Source organism: Gorilla gorilla, chromosome 16, assembly GCF_029281585.2.
Source record: "Gorilla gorilla gorilla isolate KB3781 chromosome 16, NHGRI_mGorGor1-v2.1_pri, whole genome shotgun sequence".
Classification (NCBI taxonomy): Eukaryota; Metazoa; Chordata; class Mammalia; order Primates; family Hominidae; genus Gorilla; species Gorilla gorilla.
In genome coordinates this window covers 77,695,056-77,711,805 of record NC_073240.2, presented here as the reverse complement: position 1 = coordinate 77,711,805, position 16,750 = coordinate 77,695,056, and the positions used below count along the sequence as shown (strand labels likewise).

At 37.9% G+C, this 16,750-nt stretch overlaps 1 protein-coding gene across 13 annotated transcripts in view; it reads left to right on the top strand.

The window, feature by feature from the left end:
- Positions 1 to 16,750, top strand: part of SCAPER (S-phase cyclin A associated protein in the ER) — a 556,007-nt gene that overhangs the window by 73,525 nt on the left and 465,732 nt on the right. For 2 of the 13 annotated variants that reach the window (XM_055363869.2, XM_055363868.2), the window contains exon 1: positions 6,714 to 6,825. The exons of the other annotated variants lie outside the window; for them this stretch is intronic. In XM_055363869.2, coding sequence (XP_055219844.2) covers positions 6,817 to 6,825 — 9 coding nt within the window. In that variant the 5' untranslated portion in view covers positions 6,714 to 6,816. Of the gene's footprint in view, positions 1 to 6,713; positions 6,826 to 16,750 lie in introns of those variants that run through there. 13 annotated transcript variants of the gene reach the window in all.

The following is a 16,750-nucleotide window of genomic DNA, read 5'->3' as shown; positions in this document are numbered from 1 at the left end:
TCTAGCAGGACTCCCTGCATCCTTCTAATTGATTCTCCACACTGCAGGCAGATTGCTACTTAGAAAATGACAAATATGTCTCTCTCATTACTTTGATTGTAGTTGTTCAACGGTTTTTCTTTACTCTGGGCATCAGAATCCTTAACATGGTGATGTTAAGGATCTTGAGTGACTTGATCTATGAATTCTTCATTTCACACCACTTTTGTCCCCTCCCTTCTGCCCCATGTAAATCAGACTTCATTTGGTTCCGTAACCATATCATGTCCTTGCATGTTTCCTGGCCTTTCCATGTTCTAATTTTTCCGCCCAGAACACTCTTTCCTCCTTCTCCTTTCCCAACACCTTCTTACTCATTTCTTTTACTTAACTCCTATTCATAATTTACATTACAGCCTAAGTGTCACTTTCCCAGGGGAGCCTAACTTACGTTTCAGACTATGATATGCTCTTATAGTGTATATGCTTCTCTTTGGAAATATATATCACAGTTGAAATGAAATAATTATATATTTAGTTATTTAATATCTGTCTCCCTTTCTAGACACTAAGCTCCATGAGGATAGAAACAACACTGTATTGTTTACCCCTCCATCTTCAGTACTTGGTACTGGCACTGGATCATAGGAAATACCCAGTAAATATGTGTTGAATGGGTGTGTGAAGCCATGAGACTACATACACAGTTGCACTGACGTTAGTCTTCATAGTTATGTGATTCTTAATTCCCCCAGTGATTGTTAGCAGCCAGTCATATGCTAAAAAGGTACTAAGATGGTGGGTATATGGATTAATCTTGCGCTAGTGTTCTTCAAGCAGATGCATTGGGATTTCAATAGAGTAAAAGGAGTTGAAGAGGGTAAGAGAGTAGTTGGAGTAATGGGCCATGGAACCTAAGCTGATGGGGAAGGAAATGATTATAAGAGAAGCCTGATAGTGATGCTAAGTATTTACAAATACTCCTTGGACATGGAGGAGTGAGTAACATGGATTCTCTATAGATAGTGTTAGGTTTACATTTATATTTTTGAAATTAATATTTAGATTGTCCTAATACTAGTTTTCTGAATCTCCTTGATCTGTCAATAGTGTTATGTAGTCTTTTATCTCTCGTGTCCCCTCCCACCTTTCCTGAGTCCCCAGAATCCATTATCCGTTATATCATTCTTTATGCCATTGCACATCCTCATAGCTTAGCTTCCACTTGTAAGTGAGAAGATAAAATATTTGGTTTTCCATTCTTGAGTTACTTCACTTAGAATAATGGCCTCCAACTCCATCCACAGTGCTGCAAAGGTCATTATTTCATTCTGTTTTATGGCTGAGTAGTATTTCATGGTGTATATATACATTTTTTTTTGTCCACTTGTTGGTTGATGGATATTTAGGTTGGTTTCAAATTTTTGAAATTGTGAATTGTGCTGCTATAAACATGCGTGTGCATGATGTGTCCTTATCATACAAGGACTTCGTTGCCTTTGGGTAAATACCCAGTAGTGGGATTGCTGGATCATTTGATCCAGCCTGGCCCTTAAATGCTTTTCATTGTGAATTCTGTTTTGTCTGATGTTAATGTTATAATCTTATTGTTTTGATTTGCCTGTTATATTTTAGCTCAGGAATTGAAATTTGTTACAGAGAACATGAGATTCAGGACAAGGATAGAAGGCTAAGAGTTCACTTATGCATTTATGGGAGTTGGCTTCTGTTACCTCACCATTGTCTTAACGTTAATAGCCATCTTTTCTTCATCTATATCTGTATCTTTTCTTCTTAGCCTTATTCTGCATATTCCCTGTTGTGTTTCATGCATTGTAGTCTTCACAGTAAAATTTTACTGTTTGATTGGTTAAATAAGTAATTTCTCCTGTATATGTAACATTTACTAAAGCATTGTTTTATGAGTGTTTAAGTTGTAGAGATAGATAGCTGTCATTTTTTACTCTGTTTAACATGACACTTCATTGACAATTTCTGAGTTGACAGATCTTTCTTATATCTAGTTTTCATATACATTATCATCAATATGATAGAGCATTGATTTTTTTCCTTTTGGGTATGTTGAATAATGGAATAACTTGAGACTGTAATTACCATATCATAACTACTGTTGGGTTAGTCAAATTTGACTTGTCTGGTTGTCTCAGTCTGTTTTCTATTGCTTATAACAGAATACTAGAAACTGGGTAATTTATAAAATAATTATATATTATATAAATATATACAAATCTTATCTTTATAATTATAAAGATAAGAAATTTATTTCTCATAGTTATAGACAGGCTTTATCTGGTTTGGGCCTTCTTGCTGGTGGGGACTCTCTGCAGAGTCCCAAGACAACATAGGACATCACATGGTGAGGGGGCTGAGCCTACTAGCTCAGGCCTCTCTTTCTCCTCTTAATAAATGCACCAGTCTCATTCCCATGCTAATTCATGACTCCATTAACCCATTAAACCTTTCATGAGAGCAGAGCCCTCATGGCCCAATTATCCCTTGAAGCCATGCCTCTCAGTACTGCCACAATTGAGGATTAAATTTCAACATGAGTTTTTAAGAGACAAATATTCAAACCATAGCATTGGGATAAGTTCCTAGTTATGTTAGCCTAGTTTCTAGACATAGTTATTATACCAATTTATACCATACTTTCATTTTTCAACTATTTCTTCCTGATTTATTTTTGTTGATGGAACCACCATTTTTCTAGTCACCTGTGTTCTATATTTTGTTGACTACAAAGTTCCTATCCATTCATCTTTTGCATTTTTTTTCCATTCACAAGCTCCTTCCCTCTTTCCTACTGTCAAGATACTGATTTTTGAAGACTCTTATTACTCTCCGATGAAGTGTTATCTTTTTGGTATGTCCTCTTCTAGTTTTTTTCTTTTTATAGTCCTTCATATTACTTTCCTGCTGTAAAACTTGGATCAATTCTATCTCTATAGGCTTCTGAATCCACAGTAGACTAATCATTTTGGCTTTTAAAACCTCCTACTGTATGGTCTTAGTTGACTTTTTTGGTTATGTTATAATTAGTGCTAAGCTGTCTGTATACTCACTACAGAAGAGCTTGAGAAAGCTGAGTCCTCAGGACCGAGTCCACAGGCTATGGGATTACAAGTGGAGACGTATTTTTAAAAAATGAATTAGTGTCTCATTTGGGAACTGGCATAATGCAACAGGATGAAATAACCTCAGCCCTGAGATTTTGTTGGACTTAATCTCAGTAGCAGTCATCTGTAGCTTTTAGACAAAGAGAGGAAATGGAAAGAAAGAGAAATGGGATATTGGGAAGTGGACATTTGTTCAAGTCAATTTGGTGGAAGAATAGTAACTGGAGGGTGAAATCCAGTTCCACCTTACTTTTTTTTGTCTAATTCATTACGATTTAGACACATTACAACTTTGCTTTGTCAGAAAAAAAAGAATGAAAATCATGTATGTGATTGGTAATAGAAACCAAAATAGAGCAGAATATGAAACTGAAAAATAAATCATGAGATCTGAATGTGATCTTAAAAATCATATAATCTAGCCATTTTATCTTACTGATGGGAAGCTGTAAAACTAAATTATGTGTCAGAAATTACATAACAAGTTAGCCTCAGAGCTAAGGACTGGAAACACAAGTGGACTTATATTTTATTCAACCACATTTAATGAATATTACAACATGCACTGTTTTGGGTGAAGTATAACAAAAATGCCTTACATCAAGCACATCATGTTGATTTAAATGCCACTGTTTTTTCCTTTTATAATTTATTTAAAGACTTTGTTTTAGGAGGGAACATCCATGCTTCTCCTTCTATGGATGTCTACTTGGGTTATTTACACTTTTTATTGAGATAATTCCTTTTTTTAAAAAATTATTATTATACTTTAAGTTTTAGGGTACATGTGCACAATGTGCAGGTTAGCTACATATGTATACATGTGCCATGCTGGTGCGCTGCACCCACTCACTCGTCATCTAGCATTAGGTATATCTCCCAATGCTATCCCTCCCCCCTCCCCCCACCCCAAAACAGTCCCCAGAGTGTGATGTTCCCCTTCCTGTGTCCATGTGTTCTCATTGTTCAATTCCCACCTATGAGTGAGAATATGCGGTTGTTTGGTTTTTTGTTCTTGCGATAGTTTACTGAGAATGATGATTTCCAATTTCATCCATGTCCCTACAAAGGACATGAACTGATCATTTTTTATGACTGCATAGTATTCCATGGTGTATATGTGCCCCATTTTCTTAATCCAGTCTATCATTGTTGGACATTTGGGTTGGTTCCAAGTCTTTGAGATAATTCCATTTTTTAATTAAAAATTCTTTTTTAACTATTTGAAATGATAGAAATTTTTCAGATAATGACTGCAACATAGAAAACAGATCTTTTTGTGGCCAGGCGCGGAGGCTCACGCCTGTAATCCCAGCACTTTTGGGAGGCCGATGTGGGTGGATCACCTAAGGTCAGGAGTTCGAGACCAGCCTGACCAATATGGTGAAACCCCGTTTCTACTAAAAATACAAAAATTAGCTGGGCGTGGTGGTGTGCGTCTATAGTCCCAGCTACTTGGGAGGCTGAGTCAGGAGAATTGCTTAAACCCAGGAGGGAGAGGTTGCAGTGAGACGAGATCACCTCACTGCACTCCAGCCTGGGCAACAGAGAGAGACTCTGTCTCAAAAAAACAAACAAAAGAAAAAAAAAAACAGATCTTCTTGGTGCCCAGACCACTAGGTGTAGTAGGAAAGGTTATGATTCTGTTTTTTATTATTCTGGGTTATTGAAATGATTTGAGATTTGATCACTGTGGAGAAAAGATAGTCAATTTACAATTTTGGAGTAAATTTTGCTCCTCTGTGCACGTTTGTCTCAATGAAGGTAAATATTTTAAGAATAACTTTTTTTTGACTAATAACTTAGAAAGTGAGATGTGTTACTATGGACAAATATGGTTTGAAAGAGAAAGGACTTTTGTTTTTATAGGACTTATGGACTTGAATATCCATTGACATTAGTTATTATACTTGATACGGCCCGTAGGAGGAGAGGTAACTTCTGGCTGTAGGATCATAGAAGAGTTTGTATATGTGGTATTTGTGCTGGCTCTTAAAGGGAGAATAGGAGCTATCATCAGTTAACAGTCATGTTAGTGTGTCCTCTAAGCTAGTTGTGTGATTTAAAAAAAAATCACCAAATTGTATTCAACCTTTGTGTTCATAAATGAAGAGGTTGGACTAGATGAGGGCTGAAGATCCTTGAGGCTGAATAAAAGCATATAATTGGTATTGGGAGAATATTCCAGGCAAAAGAAAGATCTTGAAGCAGTTGTTTGGAGGTAACTGTGCAGGCATCTATGAGGGATTTGAATTTGAGTGTATTGATTTTGAGCCTTATAACTTAGCATTTTTGTCTATTTATTCTTAGTGGCAGTAGGTCTCTGATTTTTCTTAGTGGGAAATACTATTAGAAGCATCTAGTCAAGCCAACTTGCAAGTGAGTTGAGATAAAAATTGATTAGGAATTGCAGTAAAATATTTGTATCACTACCCAGGCAACTACAAATTTTATTTACCCACAAAGATGCAGGTAAGGATTAAATTATAAAGGAGAATGGCTTCCATTAGCAGATTTTAATTTGTAAGGTTTTGGTTGGTGAAGATATTAAGTATTCTTTTTGCAAATAGATTATATTAAAAATTTAGGAGAGATATTTTTAAAAAATGAGTGATTGAAAACTGAAGATTGTGAATGATACTGACAGTTTTGCAAATGGTTTACTTGATGTTTTGCTTTTAGATGATTTCCCTGTTGAACTATTTATTCCAGTAGTAACATTCAAAAAACTAGATAAGATGTTCTTAAAAAATAATATTTTAAGAAACTCGTTTTCATTTTGGTAAAGCTCATTTTTTTTCATAAAGGTTCCCTTTTGTCACTGACTTCTCATGCAGTGCATGTTTCTAGCCCTTTATCACTATGGGAGTACTCCACTGTGCTAATTCCTGTAGCTGAATTGGAGGGCTATATTGATGTCGTGGGCCCAAGGGCCTGTGCACTAGTATTGTGTGTCAGGAGGACAAAGGGATGGCGCCAACCTTCCTGCTCTGTGCGCCAGTAACTAGAATTAATTACAAACCAATCGAATCCGTTGCAGCCAATTGGTAAACTAATTGGTAATTTTAGCTGTACATCTATATGGAGTTATCTGAATGCCTATAACATTACTTTCAGAGCCACTTTTGTTCTGTTTCATCCTGCTTGACAAAATGGCCTTCATAGCTTTGAGGAGAAAGATGTGCATCAGTGACTATGAGGTTGCTCCAGCTGCTTGTCTTGTTTGTATTCCCTTGTTCGTAAAACATGACTCAGATTACAGCTGCGTGGTACCACTCTGATCATTTTTGATAACATTGAGTTAAACATTCCTTGAAATAGGCTGTGTAAGCCACCAAATATACTTTCTCTTTGCCAACAAATTTCTGAAGTATAGCGGCTTATATTCTTGCCCCTTCAGAGTTAGTTAGTTTTTTTTTTTTTCCAAAAAGAAATCAGTAGAAAACTTCTGAAGTAAATTATTCTGAGTTGTCTTTTTGTACCTTAATGTAGGTGATTTAAGTCAAATGAATTTGATTAAAAAATTTGAATTATATTAGTAGAATTGAGGGAAGGAAGCCAACTAAATTTTTACATTTGTCCTTTTCTTGATTGTAGAAGACTTTTATTACCAGTTTTTTGGCACCAAGGATTACTTCTGAAAGGAAATAAGCAGTACTTCTTTGTTCAGAAGGTTGTTTTAAAGTAGAATGTAACTTTTATGACTAAGGTAAGGGTGGTACTGTATTTCATTTGTGAATAATTTGGCATATATTCATTATTAGTCTTGGGTCTGATTTCCAAAGTACATGTATGTTTGTTTATTTAATTTTATTTTTATTTATTGTATTTTAATTTAATTTATTTATTTTATTATATTTTATTTTGAGACAGAGTTTTGCTCTTGTTGCCCAGGCTGGAGTGCAATGGTGTGATCTGGGCTCGCTGGAACCTCCGCCTCCCAAGTTCAAGCAATAATCATGCCTTAGCCTCCCGAGTAGCTGGGATTACAGGGGCCTGCCACCATGCTTGGCTAATTTTTTGTATTTTTAGTAGAGATGGAGTTTCACCATGTTGGCCGGGTTGGTCTCAAACTCCTGACCTCAAGTGATCCAGCTACCTCAGCCTCCCAAAGTGTTGGGATTACAGGCGTGAGCCACAGCGCCCAGCCCGAAGTATATCTACGTTTAAAAACACTTATAAGTGAAAAATATTTTTAAGGTTTTTGAGTGTGACTGATAATACAAAATCAGACTAAGCTATAGAAAAATAATGTATTTATAATACAAATGATCATTTTTATAGCTGCTTGGCATTTTCTGATTGTCATTTTATGAGAGTATTGGGAAGTTATCTTTATAGTAAGGTGAGACTGGTATATCTTTATGGCAAAGTGAGAATGATATGAGACTGGTAAAGCAAATACATTTTAAAGTTTTTTAAATGCAATTAAATGACAGCTTTGACTGTTGTAGTAATATATACACACAGTCACGTTTGATATCAATTTCTTCTTCCTGAGGAGTGGAGTGATTAGATTTTAGTGGCCTGTGCTTTTACAGTCTTTTCTTCCATAAAATTTTAATTTCCATTTAGATGCATCAGTGATCAGTACCAAAAATTTATCTTTGCCAAGTGTGTAGAGTGTATTGTCACAATAATATAATTTTGGGTTATTTAAAGGAGACAATTAGAAGACAGCAATGGTAATCATTGTGAATGGTGCAGTAGGCACAGATGATCTATATGTCCTAGTTAAGCTGATTTGAATATGATTTTCTGTCAGATCCAGACAATTTAAAATTTATCTTTGGAAGTTCAGTGTCAGTGGAAATGTTATATTTGGTAACAGAAGGCAGATAACCCATCATATGATTGAAAACTGGTTTTAAGTTGTGCAGAGTTGCCTTTATTTATTTAGCTTTGTATTAGCTGCTTAAGAAATGTTGGTAAAACTTTGAACATTTAATTTTTTAAACATATTTCCTTCTTTTTCTTTCTTTTTTTAATGACTTTATTTTTTTAAGACCAATTTTAGGTTCACAACAAAATTAAGAGGAAGGTAGAGATTTTCCATATAACCCCTGCCCCCATACATGCATAGCCTCCTCCATTATCAATATCATACACCTGAGTGGTATATTTGTTACAATTGATGAGCCTGTGTTGACAAATCATTATCATTCCCAAGTCCATAGTTTACATTTATGTTTGCTCTTGGTCTTATACGTTCTATGATTTTGGACCAATGTATGATGACATGTATTTGCTGTTTTAATAATATGCAGAGTAGTTTCATTGCCCTAAAAATCCCCTGTGCTCTGCCTGTTAATTCTTCCCCAGTCCCCCACCCCTAACTGCAGCAGCCACTGATCTTTTTACTCTCTCTAGTTTTGCTTTTTTCAGAATGTTGTATAGTTGGAATCATACAGTATGTAACCTCTACTTTTATTTCTTACCTTTTTTTTAGAGATGAGGTCTTACTGTGTTGCCCAAGCTGGCTTCAAATTCCTGGGTTCAAGAAATTCTCCCACCTCAGCCTCCTGAGTAGCTGGGACTACAGTCATGCATCACCATGCCTGACTAATTTTTAAAAATTTTTTAGTAGGGATGAAGTCTCACTATGTTTCCCAGGCTGGTCTTCAACTCCTGGGCTCAAGCAGTCCTGCTACCTCAGCCTCCCAAAGTGCTTTGATTACGGGTGTGAGCCACCGTGCCCGGCCCCACTGTGGTGTTTTGTTTTGTTTTGAGAGAAGGTCTCGCCCTGTCACCCAGGCTGGAGTGTAGTGGCTTGATCAGAGATCACTGCAGCCTCAACTTCCCAGGCTCAAGTGATCCCCCCCAACCTCAGCCTCTCTAGTAGCTGGGACTACAGGCACGCACCACTATGCCTGGCTAATTTTCTGTGTTTTTTTTGTAGAGATGGAGTTTTGCCGTGTTCCTCAGGCTTGTCTCCAACTCTTGCGCTCAAGTGATTTCTCGGCCCTGGCCTCCCAAAGTGCTGGGATTATAGGCGTGAGCCACCTTACTTGGCCCCTGCCATATTTTAAAATACTTTGATAGATCATTCTTTTTAGCCGTGAGCAATATTTCATTTTCTGGATGTACCACAGTTTGTTTATTCATTCATGTACTCAAGAACGTCTTGGTGGCTTCCAAGTTTTGTCAATTATGAGTAAAGCTGCTATACACAGCTGTGTGCAGCTTTTTGTGTGGATGTAAGTTTTTAAATGGCTTTGGGTATTTATAGGAGTGCAGTTGCTGGATCACATGGTAAGAGAACGTTTAGTTTTGTAAGAAACTGCCACACTGTCTTCCAAAGTAGCTGTACCATTATGCATTCCCACTAGCAATAAATGAGTGTTCCCATTGCTCTACATCCTCATCAGCATTTGCTGTTGTCAGTTTTCTGGATTTTGGTCATTCTAATAGGAGTGTAATAATATCTCATTGTTATTTTAATCTGCATTTCCCTGATGACTTATGATGTGGAGCATGTTTTCATATGTTTATTTTCCATTTGTATATCTTCTTTGGTGAAGTGTCTGTTAAGGACTTTGGTTTATTATTTAATCAAATTATTTTTCTTATTGTTGAGTTTTTCTTTTCTTTTTTTTAAATTTTATTATTATTATACTTTAAGTTTTAGGGTACATGTGCACAATGTGCAGGTTTGTTACATATGTATACATGTGCCATGTTGGTGTGCTGCACCCATTAACTTGTCATTTAGCATTAGGTGTATCTCCTGATGCTATCCCTCCCCCCTCCCCCCACCCCACAACAGTCCCCGGTGTGTGATGTTCCCCTTCCTGTGTCCTTATGTTCTCATTGTTCAATTCCCACCTATGAGTGAGAACACGTGGTGTTTGGTTTTTTGTCCTTGCGATAGTTTGCTGAGAATGATGGTTTCCAGCTTCATCCATGTCCCTACAAAGGACATGAACTCAACATTTTTTATGGCTGCATAGTATTCCATGGTGTATATGTGCCACATTTTCTTAATCCAGTCTATCACTAATGGACATTTGGGTTGGTTCCAAGTCTTTGCTATTGTGAATAGTGCCGCAATAAACATACGTGTGCATGTGTCTTTATAGCAGCATGATTTATAATCCTTTGGGTATATACCCAGTAATGGGATGGCTGGGTCAAATGGTATTTCTAGTTTTAGATCCCTGAGGAATCGCCACACTGACTTCCACAATGGTTGAACTAGTTTACCGTCCCACCAACAGTGTAAAAGTGTTCCTATTTCTCCACATCCTCTCCAGCACCTGTTGTTTCCTGACTTTTTAATGATCACCATTCAAACTGGTGTGAGATGGTATCTCATTGTGGTTTTGATTTGCATTTCTCTGATGGCCAGTGATGATGAGCATTTTTTCATGTGTCTTTTGGCTGCATAAATGTCTTCTTTTGAGAAATGTCTGCTCATATCCTTTGCCCACTTTTTGATGGGGTTGTTTTTTTCTTGTAAATTTGTTTGAGTTCATTGTAGATTCTGGATATTAGCGCTTTGTCAGATGAGTAGCTTGCAAAAATTTTCTCCCATTGTGTAGGTTGCCTGTTCACTCTGATGGTGGTTTCTTTTGCTGTGCAAAAGCCTTCCTCTCTCAACTGGTCAAAGTCATTCTCCGTCCAGCTTTGTTCTGTTGCTGGTGAGGAGCTGCGTTCCTTTGGAGGAGGAGAGGCACTCTGATTTTTAGAGTTTCCGGTTTTTCTGCTCTGTTTTTTCCCTATCTTTGTGGTTTTATCTACCTTTGGTCTTTGATGATGATGATGTACAGATGGGTTTTTGGTGTGGATGTTCTTTCTGTTTGTTAGTTTTCCTTCTAACAGTCAGGACCCTCAGCTGCAGGTCTATTGGAGTTTGCTGGAGGTCCATTCCAGACCCTGTTTGCCTGGGTATCAGCAGCAGTGGCTGCAGAACAGAGCATATTGGTGAACTGCAAATGCTGCTGCCTGATCATTCCTCTGGAAGTTTTGTCTCAGAGGAGTACCCAGCCATGTGAGGTGTCAGTCCGCCCCTACTGGGGGGTGGCTCCCAGTTAGGCTACTTGGGGATCAGGGACCCACTTGAGGAGGCAGTCTGCCTGTTCTCAGATCTCAAGCTGCGTGCTGGGAGAACCACTACTGTCTTCAAAGCTGTCAGAGAGGGACATTAAAGTCTGCAGAGGCTACTGCTGCTTTTTGTTTGTCTGTGCCCTGCCCCCAGATGTGGAGCCCACAGAGGCAGGCAGGCCTCCTTGAGCAGTGGTGGGCTCCACCCAGTTTGAGCTTCCCGGCCGCTTTGTTTACCTACTCAAGTCTTGGCAATGGTGGGTGCCCCTCCCCCAGCCTGGCTGCTGCCTTGCAGTTTGATCTCTGAGTGCTGTGCTAGCAATGAGGGAGGCTCCGTGGGCGTAGGACCCTCCGAGCCAGGTGCGGTGTATAATCTCCTGGTGTGCCGTTTGTTAAGCCTGTTGGAAAAGCGCAGTATTAGCGTGGGAGTGACCCGATTTTCCAGGTGCCGTCTGTCACCCCTTTCTTTGACTAGGAAAGGGAATTCCCTGACCCCTTGCACTTCCCTGGTGAGGCAATGCCTTGCCCTACTTTGGCTCATGCACGGTGTGCTGCACCCACTGTCCTGCACCCACTGTCCGGCACTCCCCAGTGAGATGAACCCGGTACCTCAGTTGGAAATGCAGAAATCACCCGTCTTCTGCGTCGCTCACGCTGGGAGCTGTAGACTGGAGCTGTTCCTATTCGGCCATCTTGGCTCCACCCCCCTTATTGTTGAGTTTTAAGAGTTTTTTGTATGTTTTGGATAACAGTGTCTCTTATATGTCTTTTGCAAATATTTTCTCCCTGTCTGTGGCTTGTCTTATTCTCTCAATATTGTTTTTTGCAGAGCAGAAGTTTTTGATTTTAATGAGGTCCAGCTTATCAATTTTTTCATTCATGGACTGTGCCTTTGGTGTTATATCTAACAATTCATTGTTGCATCCAAGACCATCTAGGTTTTTTCCCTGCAAGTTATACTTTAGGAGTTGTATAGTTTTGTATTTTACAGTTGGGTCTAGTATCCAATTTGAGTTAATTTTTGTGAAGATTATAAGTTCTGTGTCTAGATTCATTAGTTTTTGCATGTGATGTCCCATTTGTTCTAGCATCATGTGTTGAAAAACAATCTTTATTCCCTTGTATTGGCTTTGTACGTTAGTCAAAGATCAGTTGATTATATTTATGTGGGTCTGTTTCTGAGCTCTTTGTTCTGTTCCGTTGACCTGTTGGTCTTTTATCCTAGTACCACCCTGTCTTGATTACTATAGCTTTTTAGTATTTCTTGACATTGGGTAGTGTTAGTCCACCAGCTTTGTTCTTCAAAATTGTATTGGCTCTACTGAGTCTTTTGCTTCTGCATATAAACTTTAGAATCAGCTTAACTTGCTGGGATTTTGATTGAGATTGCATTGAATTTATAAATCAGGTTTGAAAGAACTGACTGACATTTTGACAATATTGAGTCATCCTATCCATGGATTATCTTTCCATTTATTTAGTTTTCTAATTTTTTTATCAGAGTTTTGTTGTTTTCCTAATATAGATCTTATACATATTTTGTTAGATTTGTACCTAAGTATTTCATATTTTGGGGTGTTAATGTAAATGGTATTCTGTTTATTTACATATATATTTGTTATATATATTTGAGATTTATAACATGTTTTGACATACATATATGTGGTGAAATGATTACTGCAGTCTAGCAAATGAACCTATCACCTCACATAGTTACCTTTTTGTGTGTGTGGTAAGAGTAACAAAACTACTCTTTTAGTGAATTTTTCGTATACAATACGTTATCATTAACTAGTGCCCTCATGCTGTATATTAGATTTGTAGACCTGTTCATCCTACGTAATTAGAAGTTTGTATCCTTTAATCTACATCTCCCTATTTCCTTCCTCCCCCTGACCTTGTTAACCAACCACTGATTGTCCCTTTCTTTCTACGTATTTGACTTTGTTTAGATTATATATATATAAATGAGATCATACACTATTTTTCTTCGTAGGTCTGGCTTATTTCACATAGCACAATGTCCTTGAGGTTTATTCATATTGTTGCAAATGTCAGGATCTCCTTTTTAAAGGTGGAATAATATTTCATTGTACAGTCATGTGCTGCATAACAGTGTTTCAATCAACAGCTGACCTACAATGGTGGTTTCATAAGATTATAATGGACCAGAAAGATTCTTGTCACCTAGTGATGTCATAGCTGTCATAATGTTGTAGCACAATATACTACTCAGTGTTTGTGATGATGCTGATAGAAACAAGCCTATGGTGCTACCAGTTGCATGGAAGTATAGTGCATACAGTTGTGTACAGTACACAGTACTTGATGATAATAAATTATGTTACTGGCAGCCAGGCACGGTGGCTCACGCCTGTAATCCCAGCACTTTGGGAGGCCAAGGCGGGTGGATCACGAGGTCAGGAGATCGAGACCATCCTGGCTAACACCGTCTGTACTAAAAATACAAAAATACAAAAAAAAATTAGCTGGGCATCGTGGCGGGCGCCTGTAGTCCCAGCTACTCGGGAGGCTGAGGCAGGAGACTGGCGTGAACCTGGGAGGTGGAGCTTGCAGTGAGCCGAGATAGCGCCACTGCACTCCAGCCTGGGCAACAGAGTGAGACTCCATCTCAAAAAAAAAAAAAATTATGTTACTGGCTTATGTATTTTTATACTATTGTTATTTTAGAATGTATTCCTTCTGCTTACAAAAAGAAAGCTAACTGTAAAACAGCCTTTGGCAGGTCCTTAGGTGGTATTCCAGGATAAAGCATTGTCATCAGGAGATGATAGCTCCCATACATGTTATTTTCTTGCTCTTGAAGACCTTGCAGTGGGACAATATGTGGAGGTGGAAGATCCTGATCCTGGGTAGGCCTAGGCTAATGTGTGTGTTCGTGTCTTCATTTTTAACAAAAGTTAAAAAGGAAAAAAAATGTTAGAAAAAAGCTTATAGAATGAGGTTATAAAGATATTTTTGTACAATTGTACAATGTGTTTGTGTTTTAAGCTAAGTGTTATTACAAATGTCAGAGTTTAAAAAATACTAAAAGGTTTATAAAGTAAAAAGATTGTAGTAAGCTAAGGTTAATTTATTAGGAAGACAGAAAATTTTTGTATGGATTTTGTGTAGTCTAAATGTGTAGTTTATAAAGTCTCAGCAGCATACACTAATGTCCTAGGCCTTCACTCACCATTCTCTCCTTTACTCCCTCCCTCACCCTCCCTTACCCAGAGCAACTTTCAGTCCTATAAACTCCATTCATGGTAAATGCTACTGGTGTATCATTTTAAAAATATTTTGCAACGTATTTTTACTGTAGATTTTCTGTGTTTAGATGCACAGATACTTAACATTGTGTTACTCTCGCCTGTAGTATTCAGTATAGTAACATGCTGTACAGCAGTAGTCCCCAACCTTTTTGGCACCAGGGACTGTTTTTGTGGAAGACAATATTTCAACGGACTGGGGTCGGTGTGGCAGGGGTAGTTTCAGGATGAAACTGTTCCACCTCAGATGATCAGGCATTAGACTGACCTAAGGAGCACTCAACCTAGATCCTTCACATGTGCAGCTCACAATAGGGTTTGTGCTACTATGGGAATCTAATGCTGCTCCTGATCTGACAGGAGGTGGAGCTCAGGTGGTAATGTTTACTGGCCCACTGCTCACCTCCTGTTGTGCGGGTCAGGTTCCTGCCATACAGGTTTGTAGCCTAGGAGCAATAGGCCATGCCATATAATGTAGGTGTGTAGTAGGCTGTACCATCCATGTTTTTGTAAGTACACTCTGATGGTCGCACAATGATGAAATTGCCTAACAATGCGTTTCTCAGTATATCTCTGTTGTTAAGTGATGCTTGACTGTATGTATGTGTGTGTATATATACACCACAGTTTCTTTACCCATTTATCCATTGATGGACACTTAAGGTTGTTTCCATATCTTGGCTATTGTGAATAATGCTGCAAATAAACATAGGAGTAGGAGTGCAGATGTCTCTATGAGGTGCTGATTTCATTTTCTTTGGATATCTACTCAGAAGAGGGATTTTTGGGTCATATGGTAGTTGTATTTTTAATTTTTTGAGAAACTTTCATACTGTTTTCCATAATGGTTATACCAGTTTACATTTCCACAAATAGTGTACAAGGGTTTTCTTCACACCCTGGCCAACAGTTGTTATTATCTCTTATCTTTTTGATAATAGCTCTTCTAACAGATGTGAGGTGATTTTTTTTTTTGGTTTTAATTTGCATTTCCATGATGATTACTGATGTTGAGCACTTTTTCTTATGCTTATTAGCCATTTTTATGTTTTCTTTGGAAAAAAACTTCTTCAGATTCTTTGCCCATTTTTAAATCTGTTGTTTCCTGTTATTGAATTGTGTGAGTTCCTTATATAGTTTGGATATTAACCCCTTATCATATACAGGGTTTGCAAATATTTTTCTCAGTCTGTAGCCTGCTTTTTCATTCTGTTAAATGTCTTCTTTTTATTTGTAGGCAAGTTTTTATTTTGATGTAGTCTCACTTGGATATTTTCGCTTTTGTTGCGTGAATTTTTGGTATGATACCAAAAAAATTATTGCTTGAGGTCACTATTAAGGAACTTTTCCTTTTGTTTTCTTCTAGAAGTTTTATAGTTTCAGGTCTCATGTTTACGTCTTTAATGCATTTTGAGTTTATTTTTGCGTATGGTGTAAGATAAGGGTCTAGTTCCTTCTTTTACATGTGGTTATTCAGTTTTCCCAACACTATTGAAGAGTTTATCCTTTTCTCATTGTGTTTTTTTGGTGGTCTTGTTGAAAATTAGTTGACCGTATATGCTTGGGTTTATTTCTGGGCTTTCTGTTATGTTTCGTTGTTCTGTTGGTCTTCATGTCTGTCTGTATGCCTGTCATTACAGTTTAGATTACTGTTGATTTGTAGTATAATCTACAGTCAGGAAATGTGATGCCTCCAATTTAATTTTTCTCTCTCCACATTGCTTTGGCTATTTAAAGTTTTTTGTAGTTCCATACAAATTTTAGCATTGTTTTTTCTATTTCTGTGAAAAATGCCAGTACAATTTGGTAGTGATTGCATTGAGCATGTCACTTTGGATAGTATGAATTTTTTTTTTTTTTTTGAGATGGAGTCTCGCCCTGACGCCCAGGCTGGAGTGCGGTGGCGTAATCTCGGCTCACTGCAGCCTACGCCTCCCAGGTTCAAACAATTCTCCTGCCTCAGCCTCCCGGGTATGTGGGATTATAGGCACCTGCCACCATGCCCAGCTAATTTTTGTAATTTTAGTAGAGACGGGGTTTCACCATGTTGGCCAGGCAGATCTCGAACCCCTGACCTCAAGTAATCTGCCCACCTTGGCCTCCCAAAGTGCTAGGATTACAGGTGTGAGCGACTGCACCCAGCCTGTATGAATGTTTTAACAGTATTAATTTTTACAACCCATAAACATGGAATAGCTTTCTGTTTATTTGCATCTGCTTCAGTTTCTTTAATCAATGTTTTATAGTTTTCAGTGTACAGATCTTGCACTTCCTTGGTTATATTATATTTATTCCTAAGTATTTGATTCTTTTGATGCT